Source organism: Dryobates pubescens, chromosome 13, assembly GCF_014839835.1.
Source record: "Dryobates pubescens isolate bDryPub1 chromosome 13, bDryPub1.pri, whole genome shotgun sequence".
NCBI lineage: Eukaryota > Metazoa > Chordata > Aves > Piciformes > Picidae > Dryobates > Dryobates pubescens.
In genome coordinates, this window is record NC_071624.1 from 30,329,126 (window position 1) to 30,351,983 (window position 22,858).

Sequence of the window (22,858 nt, forward strand, 5' to 3'; positions counted from 1 at the left end):
GTTAGGTGTAAATTTTTGTGATGTGTTGCCTGGTTAAGTACGCATGGGGTTTGTTCTTCTGCATAGCACTTGTTGTTTGACTGGCTTCATGTCTTGACTGCTGATGCCAGCAGTTACTAAACATTTCTGATATGAACCTTATTTTTGAGCATTAATTACTGCAGAGTTTCACTGTTTAGTCTGCAAGTATAAAAACCATTTCTTATACTTGAAGTGTAAACACGTTGTAGCGATGTTGCCTTTGCTTTAGCTGAGCTTAAATGCTGACAGTTTGTTTAATTTGTACTTTTTATTGCTATTTCTGTGTCTCTCTACAGGTATGCCGATGACTACAGAGTTGCTCTACAACAAACTTATGCTTGGATGAACGAAAACCAATCTGATGTTTCAGATGCAAGTGCCTTCTTTACACGGCCCAAGCGCAAGAGGGGTTTGCGGCAGAAGACCGTCGTCCACATGCTTAATTTTTGGTGCTTGAACCCTGCTGTGGTAAGCTGAGTGTGAAGCTGAAGGCATGAAGTGAGAAATACATATATGATCTCAAAGGGATTGAACTGATTTTCTGATTTCCTTTCTCCAACCTAGGCTTTTTCAAACTTAAGTGATGTTAGAACAATTGTTCTGACCTCTGGCACGCTCTCTCCAATGGATTCGTTTGCTTCAGAGCTTGGTGTGAAGTTTTCTATTCAGCTGGAGGCAAATCATGTTATTCGGAACTCACAGGTAAACGTCGGAGGTGGTGTTCCCTCTCCTGAGGTGTCATGCTGGCCATTGTAAAAGAAACAGTAAAATAAAATAAAAATTATGATAAACTCATTCTGTAAGTGAAAGAAAATGTACAGAACATGCTTGGAGTAGTGCAAATTTTTAAATGCATGCTCCCCTGGAAAAGTTAAATTTGCACTGTTTCGGTAACAGGCAACTTAGATCACTTAGTGCACTTTCTCATCTGTATCTAAGCACTGGAATGAGTTTGTTTAGAACAAACATTTTCCTTCACATGAAAACATCATTATTTAACCTAGTGTAATTTCATAATTGGAGAAGAGTAGGCTCAAGGGAGACCTTATTGCTGTCTGCAACTACCTGAAGGGAGGTGGTAGCCAGGAGGGGGTTGGTCTCTTCTCCCAGGCAATCAGCACCAGAACAAGAGGACACAGTCTCAAGCTGCACCAGGGGAAGTTTAGGCTTGAGGTGAGGAGAAAGTTCTTCACAGAGTTGTTAGCCATTGGAAAGTGCTGCCCAGGGAGGTGGTGGAGTCACTATCCCTGGAGGTGTTCAAGAAGGGATTGGATGTGGCACTTGGAGTGATGGTTTAGTAGTCATGAGGTGTTGGGTGACAGGTTGGACTTGATGATCTTTGAGGTCTTTTCCAACCTTATTGATTCTGTGATTCATACAGTTTGTGTCACCCATTGTAGAATTAATAAATAATTTTTTTTACTGCAAACTGTGCCAGGTTTGGGTTGGCACCATTGGAGCAGGCCCTAACGGACGGAAGTTGTGTGCCACCTTCCAGCACACAGAGACCTTTGAGTTCCAAGATGAGGTGGGAGCGCTTCTGCTTTCGGTCTGTCAAAAAGTTGGCCAAGGAATTTTGTGCTTTTTGCCATCCTATAAGGTAAGGAAATCTTAATTCATGTTCTTCCTCTGAAAGCACAGCTGCTCTGTGTGAAAATGGACAATGTGGTGCTTTATGCATCAACATATGTAAATGTTCATCGAATAAATGCATTGTAATAACACTGTGATTGTTTTATATTGTAATTGCTTGGAGCTCATAATGGCTGGCCTTTTCAGTTAATATTTGTTTTCCACAGGTGTCTGCATCTTAGCTCTTAAGTACATTTGTCTCAATTAATTTTGTAAGAAAGAAAGACTGATCTGCATTTTTTCCTTAAATGGTTTCCCTGGATGCTTTACAATGATATTAAAAAATATAATTAACAAATCTCCTCCGTGGAAGCCCATGAAAAGAAACTTTCTGTGTGTAGCTCAGCAGTAAGAATGCCCTTGCATGTGCTTTGTATGCTATTTGAATGCAGTATTCATCCAGTTAATTTCTTCTATCCTTCTTTCTTGTTCCATTTCACTGCATTGGAGAATCTGGTGTATTTTTCTTGAGTTAGGACACTGGCTGAAAGGAATCAAACTTCTCCATTTCAGACTATGCAATATCTAATTTCACAGACAACAGATATCTGATTATGGTTAATCTGCAACTCACAGTAGTTCTTCTTGCTTCTCTGTGTGTTCTTACTGTTGTTTACAGTCAGCTCTGAGGAACAGGGCTATAAACCTGCAACAGAATTCTGTGATTCATGCCCAGTTTTCCTGCAATGCTTGCAAGAGTGTGACTTTTTGCATTTTAAAACATGATTTATTATTTTTAAAAGAAGCAAACCAAAAAGCTCTCTGAGGGGAAAAAAAACCTAACAACCAAACTCACTCAAAAATCCTACCAAATGAATAAAATGACATAAAGTTTTCAGACCATTTTCCTCATTTCTAAGCTCTCTCAACAGGTTGTTTTTTTTTTTTTTAATGAAATAAAACCTATTTCTTCTTTATTATAAAATCTTTGTGTTAGTTTTATTATTGAAGTGAAGCAGCTGCAAAGCGAGGGCGTTTGTTTTTCTTTGCTGGGTGTAAGAGTTGCAGCCATCAGTGCAGTTGCTGACAGTAACCATTAGGTGACCACATTAGACCAGGTAATGCACAGTCACTGAGAAAAAAAAGCAGATTATTGCCTAGAAATTTATTGAACCTGGCTCACAAAACAATACACTTGTATGCAGAGTTCATGATCTGAAAAGGAATTTTGCACTCGGTTAATTCCAGAATGTAAATGGAAGCATCTTTCAGTTTTCAGTAGCAGCATTGTTCATTTACTGAAGTGCGTGGTGTGAACAGTTTGTGAGCTTGTCTTGAACAGTTTGTGATGGCTCATCTTACCCACACAGACCTGGCACCTTCTGTAGGTTTTTATGAGCACAGCAATCTGGACTGAACCTCCAGAGAGACTGTAATGACATTTAGTGAAGAAGGACAGAGACTGCTGGACAGCTCTGTACCCTTCCCCCTGTGGCTGCCCTTATGTTTTACTGAAAGGTCATCTGGCTAAACACTTTGAGCGGTGTTTTTTCTTTGTGGGAACACTTCCATGATCCTAGCAAAAGTATTGATAAATATAAATTGCAGACAATTGAAGGATGATATTTTAAAATCACATTGCCAATATTTTTCTACGGATGCCCTTTTTCATTCTCCTTCTTCCATTTCAGTTGCGTTGCCTTTAAGTCTGAGGTTAATATGTTGAAAGCACAGGATAATGTAAGCATAAGCATGTTAGTACAGGGAAAACAAGGTATTTTTCTTTCCTCATCATGCAGAATATTGCTTACCTGCACATTTGCATTTCAAAGCTGATTTTCAGATATTTTCATGGGGAAATTGGAGCATCTCTTTAAAAAACTGCAGGCTATCTGGTCTTATACCTCACTGAATGAACTATTAGGAGTTAAGCAGATTTTTTTGAGGGCTCAACCTGTTTTATGAATTGGGGTTTCAACTTTGCAATGAGTGAAAAATAAAGGCCTTTTAAATGCCTGAAAGGCTGAAGGCAATGCCCCGAATAGAAAGAGTGGAGGGTTTAACATCTGCTAACAGGGAGCAAAAGTTGAAAACCCTACCTGACATAATTTGTGATGAGCCCTGTTGGGACCCTCAAGCTAGCACCCAGGCAAGATTCTCTTTCTGGTTCTCCTGTTATTCAGAAGTAGAACTAATAATATAATTTGAAATTCCAAGTCTGGAATTTAAGAGGCTTTTACGAGGAATATTTATTCCTCTGGAATTTTATCTGGAATTTCAGGTTGCTTTGTATACAGTAAAGAAATAATCTAGCAAAACTTGGTGGGACTGTTGACCCCTGTATTCATGGTAGAGCTGGAGAAACAAACTTAGTCATTTGGTTCGGACTTCAGGAATGGAGAACAGAAAAAATCTCTCCCACTCACCTAGAAGATACCAACCTACTAGGAAGCTTCCATGTGCAAATAAACAGAGGGCAAATATAATTTGTAAATGTCACCACACTAATCATAAAACGAGAAGACTGGATGCTGCTTATAGAACATCTGAGAGGAATGTTGTAAATGTCAGAAGAGTAGGCTGCTGTCGGAGCTAGAATTCGAGTCCTGTACTCCTTCCAGTGCTAATGCATGCAAAAAGCATCCATTATTGGCTTGCATTTTCTCTATTAGCATTTCTTCAGGTAGGTTATTTCCTGAGAGATCCTAGATTTCTGTGAAGATGATGTCTACTGCCAGGAAGAGGCGGTAGTCACTTAGACTTTTGCTTTGCAGTGCCCCTTCCAAGAAGGTATTTATAGTCTGTAGAATGTCATTCAGCTGATTTGTAAAGAACTTCAGGTCTCCAACGTTGTCAGCCTTCATCCTTTTCTAATGAGCAGGCTCAGAAAATACTTTGCAGGCTGAGAAGGTGCTTTCCAAAGACCTTCTTACCTAATGTATTACCGTAACTGCAAAAAAATACCTGCATTAAAGCTAATTCACTTGTTACCTTGCTTTGTGCCACTCTGACCCCTCTTGTTTTCTTTTTAATCAAAGCAGTTGCAGCAGAAGTTGATCAGTGCAGTTCTGTGGGACAGGTCTGCCAGCTCTTGTGTAATTTGGAAATAATAATTGCAATGTGAACAGGAAAAATAGCCACAGTAAAGAAACTTCCCTTTATTTTAATCAAGTATTCAACTGAACATATTTAGCACTGTGGAGTGACTGTTTAAAATATACCCATAGCAAATATGTGAAGTTAGCAATGCAAGCGAGGAAAATACGTGGATGAGGAGAAAACAATGCATCAGATACGCATCTCCACACGATAGGTGTCTGTTATGAACAGCTGTGATGCCATGTTTCATGAATGAGATAATGATCCAACACAGAAAATTTAGCTGTCAATATTGTAGTTTTGACACATTGACTTTTGAAACCATAAGCTTAATTTTCAACATTTACGAAATTGCAAAGCTAGATAGCTTTTAGGGCTACTAAAACTAGTGATACTATGCAGCAAAAATGCATTTATGTGAAAATCAGTAGCAACTCCAGCAGAAAACACTCCATAAAAGAGAATATCAGAAGGTGAAAAGATTACTCAGAAATCTAAGATGCTTTTAAACAAGATTAAGATAAGGACCATTAGGGTTCATGTTGCTGACCTGTCTGCATTAAGATATATCTTGCCTGGTGCCTGCATCTTAGATGATTCATTCAATATGTGTCATATCAAAGTCAGGGTATCCAGCAAGGAGAAAAATGCTTATGCTTATAAATTTTAGTGATAATCCATCATGATGAATTAACTGACCTTTCTTTCATAGCTTTTTACAAAGGAAGCCTTGGAAAATAATGTTAATGTTGGGTGTTTCGGTTTGGGTGGTTTTTGTTCACTGAAGCATTGTTGGTTAATTTGTGTCTGCTAATTGTTGAGCCATAACTTAGAAGGAGAATTTGTAAAACAACATAGTTGCTTAAAAAAAATAAAAGGTTTGAGAGACTGTTTTTAGCAGTAAAACTTATGAACTGATATTTTTCCTTGAGAATCCAAGATGCGTTTACTTCTTTATTCTCTCTCTTCTGCACCTTGAATGGGTAGCATTCCCTGTTGATCCAGATTAATCAGATTTCTTTTATAAAGCTTTAATTTTTGAAGTCAAATAGAAGCTTTGCTCAGTAGCTGCACAGTGTTGCTATCTATTTTGCATTATGCTGTACCAACTAGCTTGGCAAAGGGGAAAAATGAAAGTAATTTCAAGAAATACTAGCCATAAAAGGTAAGAATAGCAACTGCTTTGTTGTCTGTCTTGTGAACCTCTTAGGAGTGGTTGAATGAACTAAATCTGCACTTGAAAAATTATTTTCTATACTCTCTCTGAAGGATTTGTGTCCAAATGTCTGTAAAACAGACACTTTAGTTCATGCTCCTTGTGTTACTATTTTGAAGTGCAGGTGGCAGTTAGAGGTTTACAGCTATATGAATTTTAACTCTGAGTAGTTAATCACCAAAGTAGTGAAGGTAATGGAAAAGAAGATGAATGCACTATTTTAAAGTGTTCCTTCTATTTCATTAACCCTGATTTTCTTTGTATCTATAATTTCCAGCAAACTAATCTTTTTAGGATACTTTAGTGGAGCACAATGAAAAAGTAGCAAGATTTTGTTACAACTAAACAGTATCTGCTGGAAAACTGTTGAACTGTCTGGAGCTTTGGCTTTGTACTGCAAAGATTCCAGGGGTTGTTCAAGAGTAACTAACAAATACTGTGATGGAACAAAGGTGGTCTAAGGCATTTGTTTCCTAGAGCACTTTTCTTGTGGATGACCTTTTTTTCAGACTGACTGACTTCTGGTGAGCTTGGTTGGTATATCCTAAAGCAGGTTCTTATGCAGCCTGATTTAGGGGGTGGGTTTGAGTTTTGTTCCTCTTTGGGGACAGGAACAACAGAGCAAAAGAAAAGATGGAACAGGAATTACAAAGCTGGTGGAAATCACTGTTCCATTATTCACATAGCATTTCTGTAACTAATGGTACAATTTAAAAGCAACCAAAACCTTGAGAAAATAATTTTTGGGTCACTTTAGCTATTGAACTTGAGGCATAAGAGTAAATATTTGTGATATAGTTAGTTCTTACTTTTCAATACAAGCACATCATCACTTTTGTGTGTGATAAATCTAAGCCTATTCAATTAATACATCTGGCAGTCTTAGTCCCACACTAATGAACAAATTACCCCTCACCATAAATTGGCATTGCCATATGCAAAGTTAGTTAGGAAGGTGTAACTACTAGTGTGTGGATACAGACCCATTAATGCTGCACTGCATTTGCTGTTTCCCTTGAGAAATTTGGGATAAGGTTACAATTCAACAGAAACAGTGATTTTGTCACTTGAAAAAAAGTGCTGAGTTTTACATTTCAGTATCTATTATATCATTATTCTTAGAGATGCAAGTTCAGAGTTCATCTGTCCAACTCATCCCAAGTTTCTGTTCTCTTGGCTGTGCCTGTTTTCTTCAGTGAGGACAGGACTGGGTGACAGCAAATCCATTTGGCCTGGGACACCTCTGTTTATTGTCTTGGCTCTCTTTCCATGTTTAAAGTATTGACCAAAGCTGTGGTGAAGCTGCAGACAAGACTGTTTGCTGTTCTGTTGACAAACAATTCTTGCCATTATTATACAACTATAGGCAAGCAGCTCTTAATTAACTGTGAGCGGCGTAGAGCATTGCAATAGATCTAACTTGTGCTGTTTCCAAAGGTTCAGCCTAGATGGTTACTTGGAATAAACAGGAGGGATCTCAGTTTAACCTCTGACTGGTGCATTTGTCTGCCATTGCACAGCAATGTGTCTGTGTTGGATGTGAGACCAAGTCCTTGAATCCGGTCTCCTGGCACGAACATAAATGTGCCACCCTATATATGGCAGGCTGAGGGAGGGATACAGTTTCAGTATCAATTCTGAATGTCTGGCACTTCTTAGTTTAAGGCAGACCCCTTTTCTGACTGAGATTTGTGTCAGGTTGGTAGAATTTGTGTATGTGTGTGTGTTTCAAGAAGTTGCTATCAGAGTGGCAGCAAATGAACTGCTCTTAACACTGAAAAGAAAAAAGAACAGAATAATTTTATTTGTAAAACTTCCCTGCAACACAGTTTTGTAAATGAATTATAAGGAACCCATTTTTTCCTGCCATTAGCAATGATAATAAAGAAACAACCAACACTGCCTTCAGACAACTTTTACTTATTTAATAAATGACTTCAATAAATTTACCAAAGATGGTAGTCTGTTTAGCCAGGCCTATTAAAAGCATTAAGATTTGAGCACTGGCTGTTAAAATGAGTAAATGGCAATATCACAAAGTTAAACAAATGCCAAAAAACATTTTCCAGAGTACTGGGATTGTAACAATACCATTAATGAGGGCAAAGAGGTTTTAATGCAATTTGCACATTCTAAAGTTTCAAAAAGAAGTTTTGAGTTAGTGCATTATTAATGTTCTGAACATCTGGAACTATGTAAGAGCCACAGACATTGAGCAAGTGCAGGGTTTCCCCACTTGGTCTGATGCTGACTGATTTCCTCCCTAGCGAAAAGCTTGTTTTAAGAAGTTTGAGACAGTAAAATGACAATATCCAGATAAGAGATAAACATTCCACAGTGTCTTTTTGCTTGTAATGCCTGTGGAGGGAAAATTGCAAACCATTAGGTTTGTGCAGTGAAAAGGTGAACTTGAAATTAAGTAGGAGAATAGTTGTTTGCACCACAGATGGTTGCTCCCTGGTGCAGTCACGCTGACCGCATGGTGCTTGGGTGAGGAGTTCTCTAGTGAAGTGGATTGGGTGCCCTCAGGTTGCTTACATTTTGTTGTTAGGTGTGTTTAGGCAGGGATAAATTCTTTATCAAGAGTAACATTCTCCTTGGTACTCTTGTTTTGCAGCTGTAGGAGTACCTTGAGGAAGAGAGATACTCCTGTGTGTAACTATTTGCGGGAGGTAGGGATCTGTTCACACCAAGCAGGCTTCATGACACATTTTTTTTCTTTGAAGTTACATAAACATGAACTGTCTGCATAATTCTAAGGTTAGAGATTGTAATTTACACTGTTACAGTGTAAAAATGATCCAAGAAACACAATGTTTCAAAGGGTCACCTTATTGCAGATGTTTTAACTACGGCTGATGCCCACCATCACATTCATTGGGATGGAAAGGCAGGAGGCCTTTAAACAGGCTGCTGTATCAGGGGTGAGTTATGAAATAATTGTAAATTAATAATGATACTCACTTTCTGCACAGCATTTGCTTTCTGCTCTCAAGGGAAAAGCATTCTCTTACTCTAGAAGCCTTATTTGTTTGAGCCAAACAGCTGCAACGGTGCTGTTACAGTATGTAAGAAACCCTAAAAACAAGAAAAGACTTTAGGGAATAGAATACTGTCATCCTTGCTCTCTCAAGTTATGTGCAAGTGCCTAACAATAAAAGTAGAGCAAAATGATGGAGGAGTAATTAAACAACATTTGAGAGGCACACTCTGTTCCTTCCCTGCCACTAACAACTCTTGCAGTGTCCCCTGGAAGTTTTTGGGTACTTCTCAGGTGTTGCAGAGGGCTGAGGTAGGGCTCATGACACCGAAGTGACCCTTTGGGGTTTTTTTTTCCTTTGTCTTTGAAAAGAAAGGCTTCTTGCCAGCTTCTAAAGCTATGTCCTTTGCCTTACTCTGATGAAAATGTTGGTGAAGTGATTTCTGTCTGATGTGACAGAAGTTTGGGAAAATACGATCTTAAATAAGCCAGATTCTAATGACTCAAACTATGCATTTCAACATTTGTACCTAATAAACCTAGATGGAATTTTGTTTTACTTGTTGTCCACTGTTGTTCCTTCATTACTTGTTTTTCACTCTTACCCTGGTTGGTTTATCTCTGATCTTTATCTCAGATTCTTCATATTTTATGGGTTTTTTTGCTCCCATTAATCATATACAATATCTCCTTTCGGTTTTATTCTCTATTTTCCTTCACTTAAACATTTAAATGTCTGTAATATAAACTGCCTAGCTATTGGGGCCCTCACATTCATCCAAAAGAACCATTTTTCAGGCTTGGTGTGCATTATCTGAGGTGTCTTCTGAGAGCTCCAATAGCGCCGGTAAATCTGACTCTGATTTCTGAAGTCTGCAATTTCCTTTTTTCCCACTGACTTGGGCAGAGCAAAGCCATGCATGTAAAATTCACTCTGTGTGATGGAAGATCTCAACTCTTCCATCATGATGCTCTTTTCTCTACCTCGGATATTGAAGGCTGTTTTGTGGTGTCTGTTCAAATAGAGAACAGTAGTGGAAGAAATATTGAGATCCAGGTGTATAATCCTCCAATTCTGCTGGCAAACCTCCTCCTTTCATGTCAGCAGTTCAATCAAGTTACTCTGCCAAACCAAATTTGAAGATGGAGCTGGCAGTTCACACCCTGGCAAGGTAATTATTGTCTAATTATAGAGGCTGAAGCAAACATCTCCTTGAAATAAGAAAGCCAGAACCGTGCTGAATTCTGCTCCACAGGAAGACTTCAAGTTCTAAACTTTTAAAGCTGATGTGTGGTTTTTTTATAGTGGTTTATTAGAATGTTTTCACTTAGAATCTTTTAACCTCTCCAGTTTTTTGGGTTTTGGGTTTAGGGTGTTGTTTTTCCCCCACTGCTTGGTTACCAGTGGGTAATTCCACTTTTGACCATCCACACCTGTTACTCTCAAAGCAGGCCAAGAAAAATGTTGGGCTACATCGAAGATAAACTTTTAACTTTGGGGGATGGTAACTGATGATCTGGAAAGTTGCACAGTATTTGTTTTCTATCTTAAATAGTTTGATGAGATCCTAGATTACTGGTTATGGAGTAGTTTTCCTAGTTTCTGGGAAATTAGAGACAATTCAAACACTAGATATGCTCAGAGAAGTGGGAGGCTTAGAGAAGTGGGAAGAAATGACCACGCAGCTTGCTGCTGAATGGCGACGTTCTTCCTCCCTTTCCTTGTGATCATTCATGGGCTACTCTGAATTGTGTCAGCTGATTTGGATCTCTGGAACAAAGTAAAAGTTTTATCCCTTTTCCCCCCCACTTCTTAGTTTTTTTTCTGGGCTTTGTGAACTGAGCTGGCTTGTCAGGAGGTCAGAGAAGTGTCAGAGGTGGCTCAAGGGAGGAGATGATATTGCACACTTAAGGAGGGAGCACGATCGTCCCTTTTGCTGCTAGAGCTCAGTCTCAGGGATGAAACATTACTGTCCTTTTTAAAACAATTTTTATCAGTGATTTACCTTAATATGAGAAATTAAGGAAAGTAATATGGAAATTTGGATCTTTTTATGAACTGTGGTTTGTGTTAGAAAGTTGTTAGTGTGAGATTGCAGCATTGTAACCGAGTCTGCCTTTACTGCGAATTAACCAAATGAAGTGGAGAGTTACTCAGGTGAATATTCTGGGTGAATGGAAATTTGGGTGAGGTGATATGAAAAGAATGAACTGTTCTGACTTCTCCTTCTGTGGAATCCCACAGAAACTGGGAATGGAGGAGCTGTTGCTGTTTGTATGTACTACTTAGTGCAGTCAGACATTTTACACGGGGCTACTCCTCGAGTACACAACAGCAGCTGTGGCTGAGTGTTCTCACAGCTCCCTGCTGTTGGCTCAGGGGAAATTTCTAGGTGTGATTTGGGTCCTACCTTATCTTTTTGAATTACTGGCTGCAAAGAATGCACAAATACGCTTTCCATGGCTTACTGAACTGCTGTGGTGACCAGCAAGGGACCTGCAATTATTCAGGTGCCCTGTGGCACTTGCTTTCTACACAGAGCAAATACACTTTCTGATAGCATCTGCACGTCATCTAAAGTCGAATCCGGAGCGACGGTTTGTGGCAGATTATTGAGTATTATGTCTAAAAAAATTATATGCTATGCTGGTAGATGAGTGTTTTCCTTGTGAATTTCACACCCTGAGAGCTGTGCAGTTTAATATTTTATTATGCTGTTAGTTTAAATACCCTGAGCATTCAGCATCAGGAAAATAAACTGCAATTCTATTATTGTTTCTCACTCCTGAGCTCTGACGTGTCAAAGTGCTGCAAGCTGAATTGTTGTGTCTAGTTAACACATGCTTCAGTTTCCATTGTAATTAACACTTTCTGGTTGCAGATTTTTTTCCTACCATTTAAGTGGTAACTGCATTGAAAATGAGTTTTCACAGTCAAGAAGTTTGCACTCTGTGAATGACAGAATCCAAATAGTAAAGAGCAGTTACAGTCCACATGTCTTCTTCCTCAAGAGCTTTTAATGAAGAGGAAAGAAATGGAATGGCAAACGGTAGTTATGAATAGGGAACAACATACATAAACAACATGATTTTTAAGTAGAAGGCATATCTTGCACAGGCTACTTTGCCATTCCTCTCCTGAACCATTGCAACCTGCAGAGTTTCTGGCCCCTTTGGCACTTCTGAGAGGTTCGCTGCCTGATGTGGTAGAGATGTGGCTTCTCCGTGTGTGAAAAACACTGTGTATCAGATAGAATATACCTGAAAGCTTATATTTAGGTAGCATGTAGCATCCAAGGATTTGAATATGAAATAGATTGCAGTTTTGAATTCAGAAAACTTCTCCTTCATTGGCATGTCAGAGAGCCTGTCAAACTGTGCCTTAGATAAGCAAGCTTTAGCTGTTAATTGGGTAAGCAAGCTTCTTAGTGGTTGAATGTCATTGTTGAGATGTTGTGTTCTAAAGAGAATTCATTGCATTTTGATTCAGTTCACAGCTCTTTAAGGGACTATTTTTAGCAAAAGTGTTTTGTAACAACTTGCACAAAACAAAACTTGGCTCACAAATGAGCCACTTGATTTGTTGGTAGCCAAATTGCAGCCTGTTATGCTTAAAACTGTTTTCAGCTCCTTCCTCTTTTTGATCATGAGGTGAGAAACTGTGTTCCTAAGAATCAAATATTCTGAAAGGTCTGTTTGTTCTTCTGCAACAAAGGAAAGATTACAAACCATTCCAAGACAGTAGAGAGAATACTAGTCTTTCTTAAAATGATATCATAGCTACAGGTGTAAAATACCTTCTCTAAACTAAAAAACAATCAAAACACCCCACAAACAACAAAACATTTTCTCTGTTAGTGTTAATTGAAGACCAAAAGCTAAATGTGTTACTTTCCCTCTCTTGGAGTCAGTTCCCCATGGCAGACATCTGCCTGCCCCCATTTACTGTGTGAGCACTGGTGGACTTGGTCAGCCTTGTGCCTGGCACTACACTGCACGTCTGCCTGAATCAGCTGTCCCAGATGGCACTGTGCTGCACTGCTGACGTGCCACTAAGACAACCTTGCCTCTTTTCTTTCTCTTTATTCTGGAATAAAAGAGGTCAAAGATGTCTGAGCTTGGATTTTGAGTGGTGAAGAAGAGGATGGCAGTGCAAGATGCTGACTTCCTTCATGAGCAGTTAATAATGTGAGGTTTGATTGCTAAACAATGCTTTCTTATTTAAAAAAAAAAATGGAAGTTGTTCTGGAGAGCTTTCTGTGCGTGAAGGATTGCTCTCTCACTGGAACCTGAAAGTGTAATGATAGCCTAGGGTGAATGTACAAGCAGTTCTTGTAACACAGAAAGCTGTTGTCTTGCTTAATTTTAAAACCACAAAAGAAACCTTGTTTTGAACCAGGTTGTTTCGAAACAGCTGCGACGGAGCTCAAAGAATGAATCCTTCAAAGGCCATCCAGATTGTTTTGTGGTAAAGCATGTTGGGGTTTTGGGAAAAGATTTGCTATTAAAAAAAAAAAAAAAAGGGAAAAAAAAAAAGCTTCTTTAACTGTGGAAGCAACATATTAACCATGTTATTCTAGAGTCTTTGGTGTGCAAAACATTTCATTTTTCATTACTGTTGTCGCCATTCACATATTCCATTATTTAAGGAGGTTATTGAAAAATTGATGGTATGTTGGTACCAGAGAGACATCCTGTAGGCTGCAGTGTTGATTTATGGCACATGGAACACAGTTCAGTGCTTCAGTTTCCTGCTGGCGAGCAGCACTTTGTCATTGTCCCTAAAGAAAAATCATACCAGTGAAATCCCCTGTGTTTCCCCCAAGTTGAGTGATGCATACTTTTTCTTTGAAAATGATTATGAATTATTCACCTTTTATTGTGCTGGAGTGTGCACATGGTGATCAGAATCTTGTTTATAATACAGAGTTTTTCACCATCTTCAGGGTTTAGTTTAATTATGGAGCTGAGTTGCACCATAGCTTTATCTGCTGGGTGTTTTTCCTTCCTTTTGTGTCTACCAAGCCTGTGTGAGCTAGCACAGATTTTTGCCCCATATTTCTTAGCAGAAGTAGGTATCTCAACATGAATCTTGGCCCTAAGTCTTTGTTTTTCTTTCCTGTTTGTTTAAAATGTTCCTTGAGAAAGTACTTTTAAACTTCAAATGCCACTTTTCCCATGCAAGCTCTCGAAGATCAGATGTGGTTTTCAAGCTGGAATCTTCAGGCTCATTTTCTGTTGCAAAGAAATGGCAAGCCAGAGCTCTAGGTGGAAAAACTTCCTGAAATAGCACATGGAGTAGTGATACAGGTTGCCAACTGAGGGCAGCTTGCTCCTGGGAGGTACGTTGAAGAGAGACACCCTGATGTAGAGCACCTGTTAGGAGATTTCAAAGGCTCTATGATCTTGCATCAGAACTGGAAGAAATACGAAATATCAGAACAAATCAGTGAGGGTTGAGGTCCCTTCACAGGTTTCTGGGTTCTCTCTCCAGACTGTTGAAGTCTTTCCAATAAAACAGAACTTTTCCTCCAGAGTAACCTGCTGAGCATTGGTCAGCCTCAGCAATTTTGGTTTAGTTTTGGACTCCCTGATGATCTGTGCAAGCCTAACTTTTTAGAATTGCTTTCCTTTTACCTGCTTTTGCTTATGTGCTCTTATTTTAGGCACTTGATTTGATTTTTTGCTGTAACAGATGGTAAGGGTTAGCACTTAAATACACATTAGAAAACCTTCCTCATCAGCTGAAAAGGAGTAGTTCTGGAAAAGAGTGAGGAATTAGATGAGGATGTGTTCTGGTCTAATTCCTTCACAATGTCTACTCTTATTTCAGGCCTTTTCTCAGGTCTTTCTACAGTAAGATTCCTCTTTGCCTTGTCTTCATCTTCCTTAAAACAAAGAAATCAATGTCTCTGGAACACATTATATTCCCTGTATTCTTTAATTATTGCCCTTCCAGTAGAACGCTTTCCTTTTCCTTGATGGCAGAAAAAGCATTTAGGAGTTTATTTTAAAGATATATTTTCTGTTTTACAGTTCTTGGAGCATTTCATTACAGAGGCTCTGTGACACTTTGGGAAAGGAAACCAGACCAAAATTGAGCTGGAGTTAGTACTCTGTAAACCAAGTCTGGTTCAAAAGAAAGCTTCTTTGCCTTGCCGGTTGTAGCCCCACGATGATAGTAAATAGCTGAGGAAATGTGTAGTAGAAAGGAGGCACAGCCTCTCCTCGATAAGAACAGCATCTTTGTGTGGCCTGTTTCCATGAAAATGGTGCATTAAATCAGTTCATTTTTTGGCACATAAAGAAAAGGGTTACCTGTGCACAAGTATTTATATGGGCACTTGATATTTTTCTCCAGTTTCCCATTAACGGTGGGGAATCAGCATGCTGTTTGGAAAGGAGATTTTACTTCTCAGATGAAATATTGTAGGCACAGATACTTTCATGTTCCCTTTAAACAAAACCTGCTAGAATCAGAAGTGACAAAGTTGAATTTGAAGCTTTGAGTACTTTTTTGTTTGGTTGGTTTGTTTTGGTGAATAGATTCATTAGTATTTGGTATCACCTGAGCCATTCAAAAGAAGGAATTTGGAATACCTGCTTGTATGATGTTAGACACCTCCTGCAAACATGAGGAGGTTTCTGTGGATCAGTCTATTGCTTAACCTTTCATAAAGATCTAATTCAGTGCAAAACTGCTTAAATAATTCAATGGACTAAGTTATTCTTGGCTGGCATAGTTCCAGCTCAGTGCAGTGCAAATGTAGGGGTGTCAAGCAAAATTGAGGTGTTTTCTTGTTTCCCCCCACACTCCTTTTTTTTGGGTAAGGAATATGGTTAAGATTAAAATCACCACTGGAAAAGAGGGCAGGTTAAGAAGGGGAAAAAAAAAGAAATGTAAGTGAGCTCTGACAGTTTGGTCAACGACTTGTGGCTAAAAGGTGAATGTTCTGTCAGTCCTTTTGAAAGCATGTAATATTTCTGGTGATGTTGATAAATGTTATTAGATTTCACTGCTTTCTTTTCATACCTGTGACCTTTCATTCTTGTTAAGGGACGCTGTGCTTTTTATAGTGCTCTTTTTAACTAGATCTAGAATGCCATTCCAAATGTATTTTAAAGATTTGGATAACAGACATAAGATTTTATTGGTTGGTATAACCAAATATTTTCCCTCCCATTTTTGGAAGGAAACTCAGCTTTTTTTTTCCTTCATAGAAATCCTTCCAGGCAGGTCTCTCTTGCCCCTTCAGTCTTATATTCCCATTTCATTACTGTTTACTTTCTTTCTTCTACTGTTTCCTTTGTGTTCACTTTGGACCTCAAAAGCCTTTTGCTGTTGGGTTTTTTGGTGTTGTTTTAACTGAAGGTGGAAATAGGATTGATTACTGATCCCCTGCCACTACACTGGCTTTGGAAACTGTTGTTTCTCCCAGACTGCAGAGTCCAGTAGTCCTGGAGGTCCATTACCTACAGGATTCCAGGTCATTTAGTTGGAGGCTTGGCAGCCCTTTAGTTCAGTTGGGGCTGTTTAGTCTGGAGAAGAGAAGGCTGAGAGAGGATCTTATCAATGTCTATAAATATCTGAGGGGTGGGTGTCAAGATTAAGGTCCAGGCTCTTTTCCGTGGTGTCCAGTGATAGGACAAGGAACAATGGGAACAAGCTGGAATACAGGAGGTTCCATCTCAGCATGAGGGGACAATTCTTTGTGGTGAGGGTGAGCACTGGAGCAGGCTGCCCAGAGAGGCTATGGAGTGTCCTTCTCTGGAGGCTTTCTAAACTTACCTGTAGGTGTTGCTGTGTGGCCTGCCCTAGGTGATCCTGCTTTGGCAGGGGGTTGGACTCAATGATCTCTGGAGGTCCCTTCCAATCCCTAACGTTGTGATGCTGTGATTCAGAGGGCTGTCAAATAACTTCTACTAATTCTGTACTTTGACAAAACATCCTTAATTCCTGAAGATGTTAGTTTAATACAAGGTTGTAATACCAGTTTGTAAGTGATGTGAAATGAGTGGGGGGAGTCTGGCCAGATACATTCTCCAGGGTTGTTTTGAAATAACAAGAATTTTAGAGCACTGGTGTTTAAGCAATGTGCTAAATGCATTTGTTTAATGTCTGAATGCATTTTGGGATTATCACTGATGTAGGGACAGTTCCATTCTTTTGTTACAGAAGCAGAATGTTCAAGCAGGTAATTAACCATCCTGCTGAACAGAGCTTTGAGACCAGAGTGAGTGTGAGTTGAACAAAAAGTTACAGCTGTAGCTAACCAGCTGACTCAGCAAAAAGCCATCATCCTGGAAGCTTATTAAAGGTAATGCAATACCTATGGAATTAGGTCTGTTATAAAAACATCTGTGCCTTGAGATCATCAGAGGATTACTTGAGTGGAAAATATGATGTGTTCCATGCTAACAGCTTAAATTTGCAGGAGGATCTGTCAGAATATATAGATTATTTTATGATTTTTTTTTTGTTTTGTTACCAAAAGGAGGAGAGGAAGCAGCTGATGCAGATGCAGGTTGGGCTGTCTTGTCCAAATGGTGGCAAACCTTGAGTAGCAAGACAAGAAAACTGCATTTCCCCTTGACATTCTTGCTGACTGTAGGGGGTTTTAGTAGATGCAGAGGTAAAAAAGACCTCTTATTTATTTGGGTTTTACACCTGTTGTGGGTTTGGTTTTTTCCCCCTGTCAAGATACAAGCACTGCATTGAAGCAAAAACATTTGACAGAACTCAAATGTATAAATGTGGTGTCTGCACTCCCCTGCCTTCTTCATGCCACTGCCACCTCCTGTTGCTTAGATAAGATAAAAGCTTTCACTGAAGGGCGGCATTAGTCAATGTCTTGAAGCAAAACAGTTTATGAGATCAGTGGAAGAGGAGAAGAGGGAAGATACAGAAACTAATGCATGCTGTTGCTAAAGAAGGTATAAATTATATTTACATCTAGTATAAAATCTAAAGAAAAGCTGTTTAAAATGTTAGGCAGACTGCTGGTGAGGTTTGTCTTCAATAGCCTCTGTCTTTAATAGCTTCATGAGACACTAGAACAGGTTGCCCAGGGAAGTTGTGGATGCCTTCTCCCTGGAAGTGTTCAAGACCAAGTTGGATGAGATCTTGAGCAACCTGCTCTTGTGAAAGGTCTCCCTGCCCATCCCCATGGCAGGGGTGTTGGAACTAAATGATCTTTAAGCTTCCTTCCAACCCAAACCATTCTATGAATGTTGGTGCCTGTATGTAGAATGTGCTTTAATAGCCTGACACCAAAATGGTGATGTAAGAGTTCATCATTGCAGCAGCACTGCACGCCTTTGTGTGTCACTTGCACATGTTGGTGGTTGGATAGTAACTTAGTTTTCTGCCAGTGACTGCCCTTTAGTCCCAAGTGTAGCACAGTCTTCTTGGTTCTGGTGAAGCCAGTCCTGTTGCTCAGCTTGGCCATGGGTGTCTCTTCCATTTGGGAAGTTTTATGCTGACTGTGTGTGGAACTTCTGTTTGACCCTTCAAACACATTTCCAGCCCACTGGAGACACACTTTGATTTGAAGCAGTGCTTATTCAAAAAGAAAATTCTGGTAGCAAACACAGGAAGAGCTCTGCTTGGGAAAAGGCTTTTAGATCAATGTTAGTCCCTTGGGAATCTCTGACTTTTTGCACTAACAGTGGTGCCAATACTCTGATTTTTATTAAGAAGAACCTAATGGCTGTTTGCTTTCTCTCCTCAGCTACCCATCAGGTCTGAATAAGAATGAAAAATGGAACTTCATATCATTAAAAAAATATGACATAGCAAGATGAAAGAATACCAAAGTTTGGGGAAGTGGAGTTTTCAGTGTGTAATGGCAGAGTTGTAAGGGGGTTACAAGGTCTTTGTGTAAATTTTGTGCACCTTGAAATACCTTTTGTTCAGTTGTCATTAAATATATGTCCAGGCAACAAACTACCTGTGGGCATAAGGTGCACAAGAGGATAACTGATAGTTATTATTAAATAGTTAGTAGTTGTTAAACTAGCCATTAAAAGCAGAGTTCTTTTACTCTGCTGTCAGGTGCTGCTTGTCCTATACTGCTCTAGAGCATCCTTCCATATTCTGAAGTGTTCCATTGCTTCCCCAGGCACGTTTTGATGGATGGATTATTTCCATGATACTTTTTACTCTACTGGCTGGGTGCAATCCCTTCATTATGTGAATCAATCCTGAAATATTGCAGGAAACATTCTGTGCCAAGATATTTAGTGCAGGCACTTGGGAAATAGGGAATTGTCAACCAAAAAGAACCCCAACAACTCACCATGTTGCTATGTTTTCTGTTGGACCCTCCCTCATCTCAGGTAATTGCTACTTCATTACTGGGAGGTAATGAATAGGGCAGAAAAAGTGAATCCCCAGCAATCTGATTGCTGCAAGTTCACTTCTCAACTTTAAGATGCTGAAAATTACAATGAACTTGCCTTAGGGTAAAATACATTAAACAAATAGTTGGTCTTCCTTTGTGACATGGGAAACCCCTAATGCAGTTTTTGGCAGTGCATAAAACAAAACAGCAAATGGAAGGGGGCAAAGCTTTCCCTTCGTGGATGCAGGATGAGGGGATTTTGCCTAGGAGTGCAACATAATGGCAGGAGATGTTGAGAAAATCAGTTTCTTCTTTTCCCAAACTTCAAGAGTCCTTCAAATCTGCCTAAAAAGGAGGATGCTGACAAAGGCAAATGGTGAATCCTAAATACTGAGCTCATGGTTTCTGTGCATCATAGCTTACAGGTGTCCTTAAATTGCAATAAAGGGGGAAAAAAGAGGAAAGAGCTATCAGGGTAAACATTCTTCAGTGCATGGGGAGATGACAGATTCTCTCTAACAAGATTTTCTGCTCTCCTGGAGGAAGACCATTTGTTAATAAACCATCTGAGAATCCATTTTTAAGGGATTTAATAAAATATACACAGATTGCCTTCCACTGCAGAAACTATTATTCCCTTGAGCAGAAAAAGTGACTGGCTGTGGGCATTAATGGTTGCTCCTGTGCTTCCTGGCATTATATCTTGCTCCCATTTGCACTTTTTGAACCTGAAGTGAAATAATTTTTTATGAGAAACCTGCTCTTGATTCCTAGCTCTTAGGAGGGGTGTGTGTGTTGTATATTTTATTTATTTGTATTCAGTCATGTCTATAATTCTCGTTGTTTCAGTGCCTGTCCATAGCATGGGTTTTGTGTGGTTGCACATACTTGCCTATGTACAAGAAAGTTTCCATATCAAGCAAACTCTATTCAAGAGAACCATAGAATCATTGGGGTTGGGAAAGGCCTCTCAGATGATCAAGTCCAACCATAGCCCAGATACCCTGACCACTAAACCACATCTACAGGATTTTTGAACACCTCCAGGGATGGCAGCTCCATCACTGCCTGGGTAGCCTGTCCCAACCCCTCACCACTCTCTCACTAAAGAGGTTTTTCCTAATGTCCAATCTAAACCTCTCCTGGAACAACTTAAACCCATTTTCAATGGGTCAATTTTGGTAGTCAGAACGATAGGAGGAGGAGAAAGTGAGGGGCAAGTGCCCCTTGGGAGTTGAGGCATGGGTATGTAAATGTCCAATGCGGTTCTATCCTGCCTATATTATCTTGCTGGCTTCCTTTTGTCACACATGGTAAGCAGCAGGCAGTGCTAGAAGTGAATTTAGTGTAGCCTGCTGAGTAGATGCCCAGGCAGCCATTAGTTTTGTAGGAGGAAAAATGAAATCTGGGAAGGTAATAATATTACTGTCAGTGGCAGCTCTACCAGATCCTAAATGGATGTACTTAGAGGCATAATTTGTTAGATTCTTTTCCTTACCAGAATTATCTCCATATCACATCCAAAACTGAAGGCAGAGTGGCAGGCTGTGGATTGCAAGATGGACACTCATTGCTCCAGCATGGTATTACGACCTTTTATATATATATAAAAAAAGATTAGAGCCAGGACACTGGCAGGAAATGACAGAGCTGGCAGAGAAGAGGACAAACAGCAGGACAGACACATTTAGAAGAGCAGATTTGTTCTCCAGTGACATGTGTTTGTGCAGGAAACTGCTCCTGCTGTTCATCACTTAATCTCTGTGCTTGCCTGAGAATGGTGGCATGTCAGTAGTAAGCAGGTGTAATTCCATGAGTAGAAGCTGGAAGAAAGCTAGGGAAAATTCAAGAATACCTTAATATTTGTGCCCTCTGAACCACCTCAGTAGGAACCAATCCAAATACTTAATGTCAGAGAATAATTCAGCACTGAGAACATGAACTATGCAAGGTTCAGGTAAACAGTTTCCTAAACACTTGCAAACGTTCTCCCTGCAAACTCAAACGTGGCAACAATTAGTAACCATTAGTTCTGCTTCCCAGTCACACTTCAGCTGTGGATTGGTCATGGGACAGATTGATTTTGTAACAATCTGTCCTGGTTTTAACTCATCTGGCAGCTGAGTCTCGGCAGTCCAGTTACAACAGAGAGGTTTTCTCCTTCCTCCCATGGTGGTGGTGGTGGTGTCCCAAGGATATTTGAAACCCTCAAAAGGTGGATAAGTGTTCTCTTGTTTCATTCATCAGTTCACCTGGTGTCCTAAGCCAACCCTGGGCAGCAGGGGAGGTTGTGCTAAGATGCAAAAATACTCTTGGAGTAAATTAAAGTGAACCAGCACCAAATGGCTGATAAGTTGGGTTTGTTAGAGCCCATGAAAACTCTTAGTAATAGACCACAGCAGAGGAAAGATTTCTGGGGGAGGAAGAAAGAGGAAAGAGAAGAGTTAAAGTAACTATTTACTTCTGTCCACTGAACCAGATCTATTCAGTTCACTCTAAAGTGTGTTGGTTGCCATGCCTTTGTCTTGAGGGCACTGCTGAGCACCATCAGACAAAGCTGTTGGGTGAAGGAGCAGCTTTCTGGCTCCCTGGCTTGAGTCTAGAAACTGATGAGAAAAGGTCATGTGGTGACTGCTGACTGCTAAATGGTGTCTATCTCACTTCACTTTCTGTGGTAATTTGAGGCTCTGGTTTTGGAGTGCAAAGCACAATTTCGTTAGGATTGCACTGAAGGTTATTTACTTGCAAGGTTTAATGTGCACTGATTTGGAGTAAAATGTGCATAGGTTAGAATCTGGTAGTTCTAACAAAGCTGACAGGCCCTTCAAGGAGCAGAGGAGGCTGTTGATAAATCCTCCATCAATACCTCCTCCCTCAACTTATCTATGTCTATTTAAAACTGTTGTGGAAATTTAAGATATAAAAGCTTGTTTCAAAGTAATTTAGAATTTGCTTCTAGTCTTACTTGTGGATCTCTTACTTGGTAATCAGAAAACCAGGGAATCTCCATTTTATTTGGGTTATATTCCTCTTGCTTTGAGGAGCACCAGAAGATGCACTTCAGTGAGTTCTGTCATTGCTTTAGAGAGTTTTGCTCTCCACTGATTTTAATTAGCTAAATTTGGCAGCCATCATGATTAGAAGATCGCAGAGCTGTGGAACAGTGTGTGGTAGGGAAAGTTGTGTTCATAAATCCAAAACCTGACTACTGTAATTTCACTGAAACAGGTGTCTCTGTGTGCTTTCTTTGAACAGTCCCAGTGACAGACCTTTTGTTACAGCTCTGCTGGATTTCTCTGTTTGTTTGCAGCTGCTGGACAAATTAAGAGATCGCTGGATGAGCACTGGCTTATGGAGAAACCTGGAGCTGGTGAAGACAGTCATTGCAGAACCTCAAGGAGGGGCAAAGAGTGACTTTGATGAACTGCTGAGAATCTACTACGATGCAATAAAACATAAAGGAGAAAGAGGTATGTTCTGCAGACATAGCAAAAACTTGATGCAGGCTCTGAAAGTTTAAGGAAAAAGCATTCTTAAAATGCCTGACAATTAGAGTAAGGTATGGAAAAACAGAGAAACTAACCTCAGCTTAACAAGGTGCTGTGATAAATGAGTAAGATTAACTGC

The 22,858-nt window shown here is 39.7% G+C and overlaps 1 protein-coding gene across 1 annotated transcript in view; it reads left to right on the forward strand.

The window, feature by feature from the left end:
* BRIP1 (BRCA1 interacting helicase 1) overlaps positions 1 to 22,858 on the forward strand; it is a 57,458-nt gene that overhangs the window by 13,716 nt on the left and 20,884 nt on the right. The window contains exons 11-14 of the mRNA XM_054166504.1: positions 318 to 489; positions 586 to 723; positions 1,460 to 1,621; positions 22,542 to 22,701. Coding sequence (XP_054022479.1) covers positions 318 to 489; positions 586 to 723; positions 1,460 to 1,621; positions 22,542 to 22,701 — 632 coding nt within the window. The remainder of the gene's footprint in view (positions 1 to 317; positions 490 to 585; positions 724 to 1,459; positions 1,622 to 22,541; positions 22,702 to 22,858) is intronic.